We start from the raw sequence: 15619 nt of genomic DNA, 5'->3' as shown, positions 1-15619 counted from the left end.
GTAGGTGAATAAAATATTCTTTAACCTCCTAAGACCCGAACTCTTCCACGGCATGCATTTTTAATTTCTCTTTGATATTTGAGCATATTGGGGCCCGATGAATGTAAAAAGAAAGAATTACCAGATTTTTTTGTTTTTACCTTATTTTTGTTTTTATGAAAAATAAGAGCCACATATGAGGATATTTGTTTAAAATTTTGATAGAACAGTAGCAGCATATCAGGCCCTTGTAGAGCAAAATTGAGTATTTTGGTCTAAATAACCCAAAATGTGATGTCCACATATGTGGACGCCAGGTCCTAGGGGGTTAAGTTAGTATATTCATTTTCTTTCCACCTTTCTTGGAGAGGTACAAATTTCCATAACTGTGGCAGACCACGCAGCCAATCTGCAACAAATTTCTATAAAAAATAACACCATTAATAAAGTTTTTATAAAGAAGATTAGAGTAACAATTGTCATGTAAAGCTGTGAATTATATGTGTAGAACATGTGTTTAAATTTCAAAATATAATGATTAACCAAAGCGCTTGTGCTCTGTTCTTTTGCATTAAAGTGTCCGTAATTCTTATTGATTCCAACTTATGTATATTTACTAGAATGAAAAGGTCTTTGAATCCTTCACAGTACAAAGCATGCTTAGATTATGAAATGCCAACAGCTTTGTACCATTACTCTACTGAACCACTAGCAGCACAATAAGTAAAGTTTGTCTTGTAATAATGACACTTTTTTTAAATTCCTCTTCTGCTTTGCGTCTGCAGCCGGTCCCTAAGATGCAGCCTCTTGCTGATTGGTTTGTCAGATTCCAGTGACTTTGTGTTTAAGCTGGGTCTCTCTAGTGAGCCTCTGTGCTTTGCTTAATATTTTATTCAGGGAAGTTGAATGCATTAGCCTCAGGCTTCTACACTGTGTGTGTGTGTGTGTGTGTGTGTGTGTGTGTGTGTGTGTGTGTGTGTGTGTGTGTGTGTGTATTTGTAGAACGATATACTGTAACTGGCCTTGACATTAGCCAGAGGGTTGGATCTGATCTGGACCGACCTTCCTCTGTTCTTTCATTCACTTTTTATGTTACCTGTCGGTTTCTCCATATTCCATATATCAAATCTCCCTCTCTCTCTCTCTCTCTCTCTCCCTCTCTCTCCCTCTCTCTTGCTCTCTCAGGCATTATGTTTGACCAAAAAAAATGTTGGTCTCATGGGAATCAGAGTCCCCTCTGATTCTTTTTACTGGTGTTCTCAGTCAGTCACCATGTTGGATTGAAATATCTTAAAAATATGAGCTGGGTTGAAATTTTTCACAGTTATCCAAGAAGAACAGAAAATAAAACCTCCCGGCTTTGCTCAGTACCTGATTTTTCTCAATGTCTGTCATCAAAACTCATTTTTGTGGCTTCCTGGCAAAGAATTCAAGCAACGCAGCGGCTGTGAACCTGTCTGCGCAGTTGTTGAGTCCTGCCACATCTTAAAGACCTCACAAGATGATATTATTCCAGTAAAGCAGGCTTACTTGTAGTTCTAAAGCTAGATAAACAGGCAGAGGCTTCAGCTATTAGGACCCTCTCCTGTAGAACCAGCTCCCAGTGTGGGTTCAGGACAGGTGTAACAACTTTGTAACAGGCCCCGGGGTAGATACTAGGGGTGCAACGATACACAAAATTCACGGTTCGGTTCGATACTTTGGTGTCACGGTTCGATATTTTTTTCAATACAAAAAAAATGTTCATGCCTTTTTAATTTGTCATTTATTAAAATTATAAATATATATTTTAACTCAAAAGTACAGTTTTTAAATTTAACCCTAACCCTTGTGCGTGTTTTTTATTTTGACAGCGAATACGCACCTGCGGACCACTTATGTGCAGCCCTGGTTATTTAGCTCATCATATTGCAGCCACAGAAATTCTTTTGTCCATGAAACCATAAAGCTGCACTTTCTTTTTGCTTTATAGTCTGATTTGTCATAACTTCTCCGTTTTGTGGTAAGCTTTTCTTTGGCTGTCAATTCTTCACCCTGACCTGTCTTATTTGGCTCAGCAGAACTAAAATATATATCTGTCTGTGAAGGTCATCGTAGTCAAATATATATCCTGCTGCTTTTACACACGCACTCACATAAGCTCAGCGATTCTCTGTGCGATCAACCTCTCACATGTTTAAGCTTGCTGCGGGAGATTTCACTTGTCATGTTTGCATAGTAAGCTAACGATTAATAAGACGATGTCAGAGGAATTGGTGCACAAATTATCATCACTCACAGATCAGTGCTGTCGCACTCTATACACAGTTCACGCGATTGCAAAGTGAAAGCAAAAAAACAAGCGCAAATTCAAACGCGATTTCAATATTTCACATATTGACAGTGGCTCACCGATGCCAATGACATAATTACCCAGCTACATTTCTGAAAGAATGCAAAAGCATTGACATATATTTTTCCTACAATAGCCCGACGGGCAGGGCAGAGATAGATTTTGGTAGCCCGACTAAAAAAAATCGCTAGCTCCAGGACGTTGGGCTAGCGATATTGCGAGCCCTGTATCTGATTGAGGAATCACTCATCTTTGGAAAAGAGAGTTTATTACAGAGAAATGTCTCTTTCCAAAATAAAAGCTATACTATCCGCTTCTTCTGGGCTATATTCTCAGCAGCATATTAAACATATAAGGAGAATCATGTGCTAACAGCTGTCTAAATGACTCGGCTAAAGTTAGTAGCATGCTTGCTTGTTTTTTTTCTGCTTCCACTTGTCTTTGCACTAGGATGATGTCGGTGTAAATGTGCAGTCATATTCGTTGTGTTCCCACTAGTGCTTTCAGGTTAATCTCGTTGAAATGACCTTAACGCCACAACACGGCAAATCTCCGTTAACGAGCTACCGCAGATCGCCCCGTGCATGGGGCTAGACGGCCAACACTTAACGAGCTAACTGCGCTAACACACTAGCTCCCACCCATGTAATTGAGCATTGCATGGCACATCCAACATACTGTTTTACTTTAGTCCATGACTCGCTTACCTTCAGGGTCATACGTCACATGAAAACCAAAATAATTCCAAACGCCAGATCTGAATGAGGGTGGGGGAGGTACATGTTGCAAGGAGAGCTTAACTTCTGTCTCGCTAGCTTGCCCTGCGCTCTTCCTTCTGACGATGCTGTCTGTGTTGAGCGCTCAGTGAATCTGCGTTCGACTACTCCGCCTAGGCTGCACTGTCGAGCCTAGGCGGAGTAGTCGAATGCAGATTCACTGAGCGCTCAACACAGACAGCATCGTCAGAAGGAAAGTTGATAAAATAAATTAAAAATTTTGTATTGTTCGATACATATGCGTACCGAACCGAAAGCACTGTATCGAACGGTTCAATATCGATACGAATATCGTTGCACCCCTAGTAGATACCCAAGCAAACACACACACACACACACACACACACACACACACACTGTGTATAACAGTAATCAAAAGTAACTGTAGCATCTTTCCAGCTTCCGATCAGCACCATGGACAGCAACTGGGTAACACAAGGTTTCCTTTATGATTTATAGTCATGGCATGTTCTTCAACCACAAGCTGAAACAGATTTAACCTCCCAAAAGTCATTAAACACAAGTGGAACATCTATCATCATGGAAGAAAGAGATTATTAACCACAGATCCTGACGGGCTAACTGGGCCAGTTCAACGTAATAAACAAGTACACTCATTTAGTTTTTCTTTTTGTTTGGCTTATTAAATGTCATTCACAACGCGACTGCACCGACTCTATGATACATTTGCCCAAGAACAAATTGTCGCATAGCTGACATCAACTGGTCACAAACCTTTTCCATAAATGACAAATTTTCCTCAAATTTCCACAACTGTTTTTGTTTTTTTCAGTAGGTTCAGGAGAAAAACATCTCTACTTTGAAAAGTCATACTTTCCATTTTGACAAAGCTAATGGTTATGGCTGCCTCAGGTCAATCATTGCTTAGTTATGCCTCTGGGTGGAATGGAGACTTCCCATAATGCACTGAGCACTTTGCAGCCACTGTTAATCCGGTTGTTCAGTCTGCCGTCACTAGCCGTGTCTGGGTCTAAACTCCGCTGCAGGTCCACATATCAAACGATCACTATGGCATTACTGAGAGTTGAAGAACTGTCTAAAGTCTTTCATCTTTAATAAAATGATCAGCGTTCTGCTCTACCAGGTGTAACAATTGAGTTTAACATCCAGGCATCCATGAAAACGGAATTTATGACATTTAACGGAGTTAGAAGTTAGCAGGGAGTTAGCTCGTTAGCTTCTATCTAAATAAAATATAGCATGTCCTGACTGCGGGGTTTTGGAAACAAATTAAAACGTACAGCTCTGCTATCACTTCCAGCATAAATGAAGACAGAAAACTAAACAGCAGTGACGTTTGTAGGGTTACTGAAGTTTGGCTAGCTGGTATATAATGATGTGCTACGTGACCGCTAGCGACACAGCTATGTTAGCATAATATAAACAAGCTAACTTTTTTTCCACTCGATAAAAGTTAACGTGAGTGTTCTCGGTGGTCAGGAACAAATGTAATCGCATGGCAGGATGCTGTAAAAGGACAAAACTTCAGCCAGGAGAACAACTGAGATTATTCATCCACAATACGAGGTTAGTCATTCATATACTGCTGCATGGGCTGGGCTGTAGTTACATGCTAAGGTTTTAAAAACTGAGCTTAAATAAATGATTAGCGGTAATAAAAGCCGAGGGAGGTCAACAGGGATCACTGACTGTTTTAGGAGCTTTTTGAGATCAAATAGAAGAAAATACAAAACATTAAACATGTTAACAACACAAAAGCCATATTAAACGCAGACTACTTTAGACCCGGAAGTAGGATTCGTCGCGTCATCACTGAACAACCGGATAGCATTAGCTTTAGCTTTACTCTCTTCTATAGTTTGTGTTGTCGTCCTGTTTGCTGTTCCTGGTCTCTCTCTGCTTCTCTTTCCTGCTTATCTTTTGGCTCAAACCCCAACCTTCTACCTGAGGTCTCTTCCTGTGAAAACTTATCTTTAGATTCTTGGCCCTCTTGGTCTAATGCTGTAAGGTCTTTGCTTTGCGATATAAAGCGCCTTGAGACAACTGAACTGGCACTATGTCAGTGAAATAGTTGGAGAGGCGACTGAGACGTCAGAACTCTACAGGTGGCACTAAAGTGAGTTGTCAATCAGAGGTCAGTCACTTGGCTCGGGGATGAGATGAGTACCTCAGCAACTGCTCATCTGACATTATTTCACTTGTCGTTGCAACAAGTCACTGAACTTTATTGACTATCTCTGGTCTCATCACTCCTGACTTCTGCCCTTCTGAGCTTGATCAGCAGTTTCATCGTGAATGTCAGTACCCTACAATAAAGGTAAATAAAGTCAAGCTAACTAATATAATTTCTAATAATCAGGACTTCTCCCAGCTGAATTTTTAAAGCTCTGGTTAATATTAGATTGCACATCACTATGTGGTTCTACCATGTCGTTTTAAAACTTGTAAGTCCAGAAAGTGTTCCCCATGAGATTTTAGAAAATGAAGTATACTGGAGGCAAGAGCACCACTCCTCTTAGACATTCCCTAATTCCCTCTCGGTTTTCTTTACTTTACTCTTTCTTTGTCCTTTGTCTCACTTGTTCACTGTCTTTTTTAGCTCTTTCTGTCCCTCTGCGCCTCATCCTGTCATACTGTCTCTGGTAGCCTGCGGGGGGGGCGTCTTACAGTACATGTGATCCCTGGGCTCCGTTTGTATGTGTGTAGCTGTATTTGTTGTGCATTTCCTCTTTTGTTAGGTGTGTATCACCTCTGTGTGTGTGCGTGGGTGTATACAGTTCCATTATGGCTCTGTTTACATGCCCAGGTGGCCTCAGATTAACATTGATTTTTGGCTCCTGGAAATCTTTCGCTGAGAAATCGCAAGCCTGGGGCGACAACTCCGAGAGACCTGCCGCTCGCCCCGTGACCCCGCCCACCCTTACTTTAGCCCCCTCCCTACAACAGAGCCTCAAAGCTAGGCAGCACTACCTCTATTCCCCACCCCCCTCCAGGGAGAAAAAACATACCAGTGAGCGATGGCTTTTGATGTTCATTGTTGGTCTTGTTTGTGTGTTTATCCAGGTCTGAATGACTCCCTGGGTGAAAATAATGAGATGTTTTCATGGTATAATTGGATTGTTTGGGTGAGACAGAAAAAGAGAGAGGGGAAGAGAGAGCATGTGATGGAGCATGTGTGAGATTATGTAGTTTTCTTTAGATCAGGGGTGTCAAACAATGCAGCCCAGGGGACAGAACCTGTGCACCAATGGGCTAACTGGAGGGGTTCATAAAACATGAAGTAATTGCTTGCTTTTTATTTTAGTAAAACTGACTATTATTGCCAGTATGTTGATGCCAGCATTAGCCTGCTAAAAAAAGTAAAAATAAATAAAATATTTAATTTAAAAGCATTTCTAGATTTAAAACTCCTTCAAAAATCCTAAAGGCATAAAATAAAATTTTTGTTTTACTTACAAAATTTCTACATGTGGAGGTTTTATGCCTTTCCACTGTGATCTGTAAATTTAAATGTGCATGTCATGGCAACAAACTCCATGGATGTGGAAAAACTGAAAATGTACATATTAGGCTTATTAACCCTCTCAGGCTCAAATTAAACTTTTTGTTGCTAATGCACAACCAAGTCCTGCAGTGGTACTTCTGAGTAAAAAAACCTCATAAAATATATATGTGGGGTAATCAGGTTGTTAGTTCTTAACTGTTGCAAATCTGCAACGCCTGCCTTGAGAGGGTTAAAACATACTCAGTAAAATGTGTATTCCTCCAACCTTCACTGTAGGCTGCTAACCAATGATTGACATCACAGTCGCTTTTATGTACAGTTTCTGCTCAACTCAAGGATTAAAGATGAAGGACTTTAGAAAGCAGGACTTCTGAAAGCAGTATATCTTGAGCAAGAGGTCCAAGGAGACTGGTTGGCCACCACTGGTCAGAAGAGAAAAATTTATGTTTCCTGATCTATTAGCTGAGGCCGTTCAGTTGTAAAAGTTTTGCATCAAGAGGTGCGACTTTTAGTTTGTAGAGCAATGATCTCCATTTCCTGTTTGGGTCACATTTTCTTAAGATTAATTGCCAGTCTGAGAGTCGTTGGCAAATGTTTGTAAGTAGGTGGGGGTTTTCCATGGAAACTATGGGTGAATGCAGCTATCTGCTAGCAATCAAAGCAATGACAAGGAGGTTTTTGGTGCAGCACCCAGTTACAGCCAACAACACTGAGCCCAGCCTCTTGGCCACTGGTCATGGAATACACATTTTTACCTGCCAACCAGAGGTTGCTACAGTGCTGCTGACAGGTCTCTTGGTCTGCATGACGTTCAGCGTTGTAAATCCAACCTCCTCCAGGCTTCTTTCTTGAAATATCCATGTTGCATCTTTCAAAACGATGTGATTGAATCATAAGTGAATGCTGTCAGCAGCTTCTATTTTTGACCTTCAGCTGAAGCAGACCACAGAAACCTCCACCGCTCTGCTCACTTATTTTATATCACTTTATAAATTGAGACCTTCTTCTCTTTTTAAATGGAGTCTCCAAAGCCCATCTGCAGACTAAAGTGTGATGGTGGGCAGTTATTCACCTAAATTGGCCTGAATGTGCGGTTTAATGCTGGAAGCTGTAATGGGATTGTCTGACTCAGTGTCTGATACTGAGAAAAGACATTACAGCCACAGCTGGAGGCAGACACAGAGCCAGCTGTGATGGATGTTTTTAAGGGCACACCTTCATCTTGCCTCAGAGGAACAGTGATATTACCAATGAAAAGCTCTGGTGCTTTAAAATGGTTATCTGTAGCAATTGAATGGTCGTGTTAGGGCGGAGAAAGAAACGTGTTTTATTTTTTTTATATTCTCAAATCATCCATTTGACGACTCGTTTTCTAGGGATTGGAATGATTGCTACCCTTCACTATACAAACGGCATGGTAGTTTATTCTAAGGGTGACGCTACAGAAAATATCAGGGGTTGGTAAAGTCATTATGGTTGAATGTTTAGCAAAAATATATTGGTGCAGTCAAGAAAAAACTAAGAACAGGATCTGAAACGGTGAAACACTGACCCACACTGACAAATAATTCATGTTGTATAATTATCATTTCATCATCATGCAGATAAAAGACAGGTCAAAGCTGTGATCTCGTATTCTTATGACCTTTTACTGGCCACATCATGTTAGAGATGAAAGATGAAGGTGTTTTGAAAGACTGTACCTGCAGGCATGCAGAAATTGTGATGGGGGTTTAGAAGAGGATGGAAGAGGGAAGAGTTGGTCTTCAATCTGCAGTTTGATCAGACATGGTGAGGTGATCAGGATGTCCTCTGAGGCCTTAAAACATCAAAGGCTTCATACTCACTTTGTAATATTCAAATTAGAAAGTTTAAGGTACTTCAAGTCTCATTTTACAGAAGCCAGTTTTTACCAAAAAGACAGGAAAATAGGATTAACAAAACCTGATTAAGGGGCATGAAAAAATGTTAATGAGATGTTTTGCTCACAAAAAATCATATTGAATCTTTTTATGAGGTATTAACTTATCAATAAAGTTGACTAAAACAATATCATAGGGTAGCAGGCTGTTATCGATATTATGAGATTTTGTCATCATGTAGAGATACTAAGAAGTTGATGTGAAGTAAAAAATTCTTACTAAATCAGGAAAATAATAACACTAACTTCTGACATACATTGATACCGTATCAGTATCGTAATGTTATAAATCGCCCTGCGATACACTGGTGACTTGTCAAAGGTGCACTTGGTGTTTCGTCTTAGGCTCGTCTGGGATAGGCTCATATGAAAATGGATGGATATTACACAAAAGGAGAAAGTTATATAAAACAAACAAACAAAAAATACAAAGTAGAAAGGAGTTTTAAAAAGGAACAAATGTATGAAGTAGGACAGATTTTCCATCTCTTTTTCTGTGGCTGCAGAGCTGAATACAGCCTGTCCAGTAAGTGGTGCTGCGGGTGGTCGGGGTTTCCATGATGGATAACATTTGACTTCCTCTACACGACAGCCACAGTCATTTGGATGACCTTTGCATCAGCTGATGGAGGAATCCAAATAATGTATTGATTCAAACTGAATTCAGACTGAACCACATCCATCTGCACTTATTTATTTTCGGCATACTGCCAGAAATAAGTGCAGACTGAAATATCCATCTGCTTTAGGTAACCAGGTCCCTGACTGAACTGTAGCCAGCTCTGAATATAAACTGCTTTCTGTTTCAGAGTTTCTCTCCAAATCTTGAATAGAAACTCAAAAAAACTATGATGACAAGATTGTAATATGCTAATATAATAACATAAAAGATAAAATTAAGATAATAAAACAGTATAAATAAATTCTAGATAAAGTACCAAAAGTCCACATTTTAAATTTGAATATAACTTTGAGATGTTATACTTTACAGTTTTGTAGTATTCCCAGTTTTTGTATCCCACTAATAATAATAATAATAATAATAATAATAATAATAATAATAATGATAGTAATAATAATAGTGTTACTGTTAATTTTTTTTCTTCTGCACTTTCTGTTTTTTTGTTTCTTTTCATCGTAGAAACTGACCTCCATATAATTCAAGTAGAAGAAAACTATTCTAAGCCTTGGATCATAGAAATCATTGGTCAGGTAGCTAGAGACACGCATGGGTCAAACCAGACAGAAAACGGGAAAAAAGGTAAACAAGCAGACAAAGAAACATAAAACTTTTCTATGAAACGGAACAGACGTCGTCTGACTCCCTCCAGAGATGCGATATCTTCTCAAAGACAAGTTTTTTTTTTTTTGTTCTCCAGATCAATAACCCCGCCCCTTCCATCTTCATCTCCTATTGCTGTAAATCTTTCCATCTTTACTTTCGACCCAAAAGCAGACACAGACACCTCTGATGTGACCCCCGGCGGGCATTTCACACCTCCACTCCTGCTTGTCTGGTAAATATATCCACCTCTCTCTGAGCAGACGAGCCATGGGTCCCCCCACCTCCGCCCCCCATCCCTCTCTGACAAACCCCCTGAGGGTGAGCTAGGCACCGTGAAACTCTCTTTTATGGCTTTCTCCACTGTGGATGTGTAACCTTTGCTTCAGCTTTATAGTGCGGCAGCTCATTGTGTTTTTCCACATTTTTTTCTTTTTTTTTTTTTTTTCTGGAGCTCAGTTCAGTTTGGATTCGGTCTGACAGCAGCATGCTGAGAAGTCATACAAACGCATTTGGTCGTGCTTCAGTTGGAAATGAAGCTGGCAGCAATTTCTCCACCAGACGTAGAGACATTCAGAGCCGCACAAGGTCAGTATTACTGTGAAAGCCGGACTGAAAAATACAGACTCAAAGCCACTCTGGTGCCCGTCCAAGGTCAGTACACTCCACAAGTCTAGATGAAAAATGCTAAGCATATTTATATTTTTAGTTCCCTTCTTTCAGCTCTGGCGGGTGAAAAATGCAAACATACAGGTGGTCAGGTTCAAATTGTATACGCAACCCAGTGTAAATGACACCTGACTGTTGTAGCCACACTTCTAAAAGATATTTTAAAAAATGACAAAACAAGCTCATATTCAAAGGAAAAATAAGGTAATTGAAGGATCAGTGGTGTAGCAATCTCTGCTTACACTTATTACAGTATAACTGTGCTAGCAGCATAAATCAGCTTCACTCATTTGCAAAAATTGTAGAAACCCCGATAATTGGTCAACTCCATTGATTAAACACAGTTAGATCAGAGAGCCAGGCCAGCACTGAGCCAGCACTGTCAACTTTTGTTGACAGTGTGCACATTTTGACACCAATTTTGTTTCTTTCAATCAACAGCCAGCATGACTGCAGTGTTTCTCTAATCCCAAAAGAGTTATACTTCCAAAGCCAGTTTTGCTTTTATAATATGATAAAAAGGACTTTGCTGCCTTCTTTACAAATTGTGTATATTCTTTGTTGAGCGTGTGGACAGTTGGTGTCGTACTTCTGTTGTTCGTACAATTACCTGTTTTCCCATTTTGTGCTTTAATAAATTACTGAGTACACAGTATAACGTGAAGTTTTCTACACCGTTAATGTTTAAAGTAGTTTAAAACTTGGCAGTCTCCGGTGTAATCCACTCCTATTGAAGATGTTCCAGGTGTTTTGTTTCTCAGGGAGCAGAATAGATGTATCGATCAAGTGAAGTGAAGTAGTGCAGGGCAGAGAATGGAGGAGGGGGCTGTGGGTGGAAGAAGCCTCAGGACGTCTTCAGATATGAGGAGGCTATTCAGGGACTCAGGGATGAGGAAAAAAATGTCTTTGGTCTCCAGTTTTTTTCTTTTCATCACCTTCGCTTTGTAGTGCGTATGGGGGGATCTTTCAATTTCCTGTTTGTATTGTGGAGACAGCAATTACATGTATTTATTTATATATTTTGTCTTTTATTCATTAGTTTGTCTTCTGCTTGAAGGCCAGTTTTATTTTGTTCCTAGTTGCTTTCTTTCCTTGTTAGTTGACTTTGTGGTCCATTCCAAGTATTTCTATGTTTACATTTCATTTTTATTGACTAAGAGCGATGGACTATACGAATTGGAAAGTGTTAGATGAATGGGTGGATGGATTTTCATGCAGATGAGTGAATGGCTCAGACTCTAAATCTGTTTGCAGTCTGATGGCTCACTTAGTTACATGTGAATTTGTCATTTAGAGCAATCAATAGGAGCTCTGTGTTATCAGGTCAAACTACAGACTACATGGAGGTCAGTATTAAAAAGCAATTTTCAGGAAACAAGCCATTCTGCAAAACAAGGCCTGGCCTGATTATCTATTAATAAAATTTCACTTTGTGGAACAGCTCAATAGTAACTGCAGGCCACAGAGCCTCAGGCAACCAGACTTATGGCCAAAAGAGGAGAAAGAGCATTAGAACCTTTAATTGCTTTGACTAATACTTTTGAAGTCTGTAGTACCCCCTAGTGGCCTGCCCAGTTAGCAGTTCTAGGTACTACCAGAGGATAAGTACCCACTTGGGATATCCCCTGGAAGTCAATAACTTCCGAGCCATTTTTTCCATTTGCATAAATGCCTCTAATATTTTTAGGCAGCTGTAGCTTAGGAGGAAGAAGGGGAAGGCCAGTAATTGGAAAGTTGGCAGTCACGTTGAAGTGTCCTTGGGTGAGATATTGAACCCGAATGTGCCTTCACTGCATCCATCAGTGTGGGATCATTTTATTCTGTGTGAGCAGTGTTGGGAAGGTTACTTTTAAAATGTATTCCAATACAGAATACATGCCCCAAAATGTATTCTGTAACGTATTCCGTTACGTTACTCAATGAGAGTAACATATTCTGAATACCGTAATTGTCGGGCTATAAGCCGCTACTTTTTGCACAAGCTTTGAACCCTGCGGCTTTTAGTCAGGTGCGGCTTTTCTATGGATTGTCCATGATTTTTGTCATATCGTAAGACGATTTGTTTTGTTTGTTCCGCAGTTGTACGGCACTACGTTGCCTGGCAGAGGGCATGTGATCAGACACACAGTATTGGGGTTCAAGAGTGGTATGTTGGTCACGTGTCCATCCGCCAGGCAACATAGTGCCGTACAAGTAGCGCGAAAAACAAACTTCAAATTAACGCTACGCGTTCAGCGGGAGTCGTGGATGACGAGCGGCGATAAACTTGCAAAAAGCAAGTTATGCTCAACTCCACTGGTGGAACCTGACAGCGTGGAAAAGTGTGAAAACATCCATGATCACCAACGGATTTCAAAGGGCTGGACTGCTGCATTATGGAGAGGAGGACACCGCCACGGCCCTTCAGAGGGTGTTCGACTCTGACACTGACAACGAGGATTTGTTTGGTTTTGTAAGTGACAACGAATGAAAGAAGCTGAGAGTGGATGACGTAGCCATCCTGAGCCTGTTCGTATCCGACACTGGAGGAGAGGACTTTGGTGGTTTTAGTGCGCAGGAAGAAGAGAAAGATGGTGGTGAATGACTGACCTTTCTTCTTGTTAAAGCCGTGTCACTGCACCTGAGCCTAAAAGGTAGGCCGAATCTATTTTTCTGGTGTGCTGTAGGTTATTGTTAGGTACTACATTTGTTACTCATTTATGAAGCACAGTACATGTTTCGTACTTGTAATTACCGCTACTTGTACATATACCTAAAAAGTTATGCAAATATGTACCCATAACTTGTTTTTCAAAATATTAATAAAAGGGGTGTGTCTCCAAACAGCCATCTCTTTCCTGACAATTCCCTTTGTGCATATTCTCTTACATATGATAAGTCAACATTGAAACACCTGTGGCTTTTGGTCAGGTGCGGCTAATGTATGTACAAAACAGGATTTTCCCCTGATTTTAGCTTGTGCGGCTAATATTCAGGTGCGCTTTGTAGTCCGGGAAATACGGTACTTGGATTACCTAATATATTATCATGCTGTTTACAACTACATGAATGTACTATTGCTGTGATTTATTACTGTTACTGAAGGTCCGCGGCTCCGAACCATAGTAAAGGGACCTCTGACTAATACGTGCTCCGTGTCGGGCTCGTAGCCAAAAACTAGCTTTACTTTGTTGTGGTCAACTTTGCTTGCGAGAGACAGAGAGAGGCGTTGAAAGGCTGCTCCAACAGAACTTATTGTTTTTGGAGGAAAACACGAACACGGTGTACAGTCGAGTCTTAATAGCTTACTTACAACTGGGCTCGTCAGGCACTCTTCTTGGCTGCAGTGGTTATTATTATATTTACATGCTTCCAGCTCCCGTTTTTGCTCGATGACAGCTCGTACTTTTCCTTTCTTTCTCCCTCCTCGCGCTCACAGACACATAACGTGTATGGCAGTCCATTCTCCCTGCAACACGGACTGCACTGCCTATGATGCTACATTCTTTAGAGCTATACCGGTAGCATTCTGCCTGTTAGCTTAGCACAACAACAACAAAAAGGCCTCTCTCACCCAGGAAACACGCAGAGAGAGAGCGTCACCCTGTAACCATGGCAACCGTAACGCTGCCACCTGGAACAACAGAACGTAGCAAGCAAAACCCAAACAGGCCTGACCCGCCACAATATGAAACAGGAAAATACCGCCGTGTAATCCATTTATTTCAGCAAAGTAACTGTATTCTAAATACCACCTTTTTAAACGGTAACTGTAACGGAATACAGTTACTCATATCTTGTATTTTAAATACGTAACGGCAGTACATGTATTCCGTTACTCCCCAACACTGTGTGTGAGCACTCATACTACACACACATAAAGTACTATGGATGAATGTGTGAACAGATGAGTGTGGTTTGTAGATAAAAGTGCGTTGAGTGTCCAACAAGAAAAAGTACCATGCAAGTACTCATCCATTTTAGAGAAACTCTAAAGTGATGCAATACCTGGCCAGCAGTCGGCAATACAAAGGTAACTGTTGAGGTCCTTTCTTTTTTTTCTTGTCGTCTTGTTTCAATCTTTGTTTTTTGTCTGCAGTTATTTGTTTTGTTTCTTTGTGGTGGATTCCTAGTAGCAAGTCAAAGAATATAATACTACCAAAGATTTTTATGTTTCATTCAGTGTTTCCCATCAACACTGTTGAAATGGGTTTCTTCTGAAAACAAACCAGATGACAATTCAACAAGGTCAGCGTGCATATCCATCTCTGTTTGCAAGAACCAGCAGTTGTCACCCATCCTGCCCGGATTATACTTTCCCTGATATAGTTTTTTCCAAACAGATGGATTTTCCCTCTATATCTTGATAAAAACCTTCCCCCATCCTCATCGCTGACATCACCCACATTTGGTGGAAAACAACTTAAAATGAGAATGTAAAACAGGCTGTATACAGTGACATTCTAGCACTCATTAGCTGATGCGCTTTCAGTACAACATCGACAAGCACAGCATTCATTAGGTTCAGTTCAGTCATCCTAGTTGTTGTTGGAACATCACTTAAAAAAGTGGACACTACACGAAAAACATTTTCAAATTTGATGTCAGCAAGTAAAAGTTGAAAAAAAAAAAAAAAACAACAACCCCAAATCCCAGGAGCAAACACTTGTTGAAAAAAAACTTCATCTGTGTCTCCAGGTGCGAGCCTCCCGAAGCCCCAGGTGAAGACGGCCTCTCTGGGTCAGGCCGGTAAGGCTCGCTCTCCCCTGCTGCCTGTCTCAGTGCCCACGGCGCCGGACTTACCAGAAGAGGGAGGAACAAAACCCGCGGAGGATTCAGCTGCCAACGTAAGTCTGCATTGTGAACATGTTGTAGCGGGCGTTGCTGATTGATGTTTTGCACTACACCAACATCACAGAGGCGAGTGTCCTTGTTACACATTGTTTCTGTGGGCCTTTAGTCATAGAAACAATGAATGTCTTTGTCTTTATGTTAAATTCAGTTGCAGCATTGATTTAAAACTGTTTAGACAGCTGTGTGTTCTATGTGTTGTTATAGAAACCATGAATCACAAATAGTTACTTGAGCAATTGGTTGTATCAATTGGTGTTCTGCTGCTCAGAACTGTTTGAGGTCATCTACTGAAAAATCCTCTTAGAGGTTTCTTTGAATTACTGATTTTGGTCCTTACTGT

The 15619-nt window shown here is 40.6% G+C and overlaps 1 protein-coding gene across 1 annotated transcript in view; it reads left to right on the top strand.

Annotated features, from left to right (window-relative positions):
* The window catches only part of dcc (DCC netrin 1 receptor), a 353610-nt gene that overhangs the window by 312853 nt on the left and 25138 nt on the right, over nucleotides 1-15619 (top strand). Inside the window, exon 28 of the mRNA XM_082541635.1 lies at nucleotides 15124-15272. Coding sequence (XP_082397761.1) covers nucleotides 15124-15272 — 149 coding nt within the window. The remainder of the gene's footprint in view (nucleotides 1-15123; nucleotides 15273-15619) is intronic.

Source organism: Aulonocara stuartgranti (genome assembly GCF_965226115.1).
Source record: "Aulonocara stuartgranti genome assembly, chromosome: 7".
NCBI classification, from domain to species: domain Eukaryota; kingdom Metazoa; phylum Chordata; class Actinopteri; order Cichliformes; family Cichlidae; genus Aulonocara; species Aulonocara stuartgranti.
Note: the sequence above shows the minus strand (reverse complement) of the source record. Positions and strands in the feature narration are given on the sequence as shown.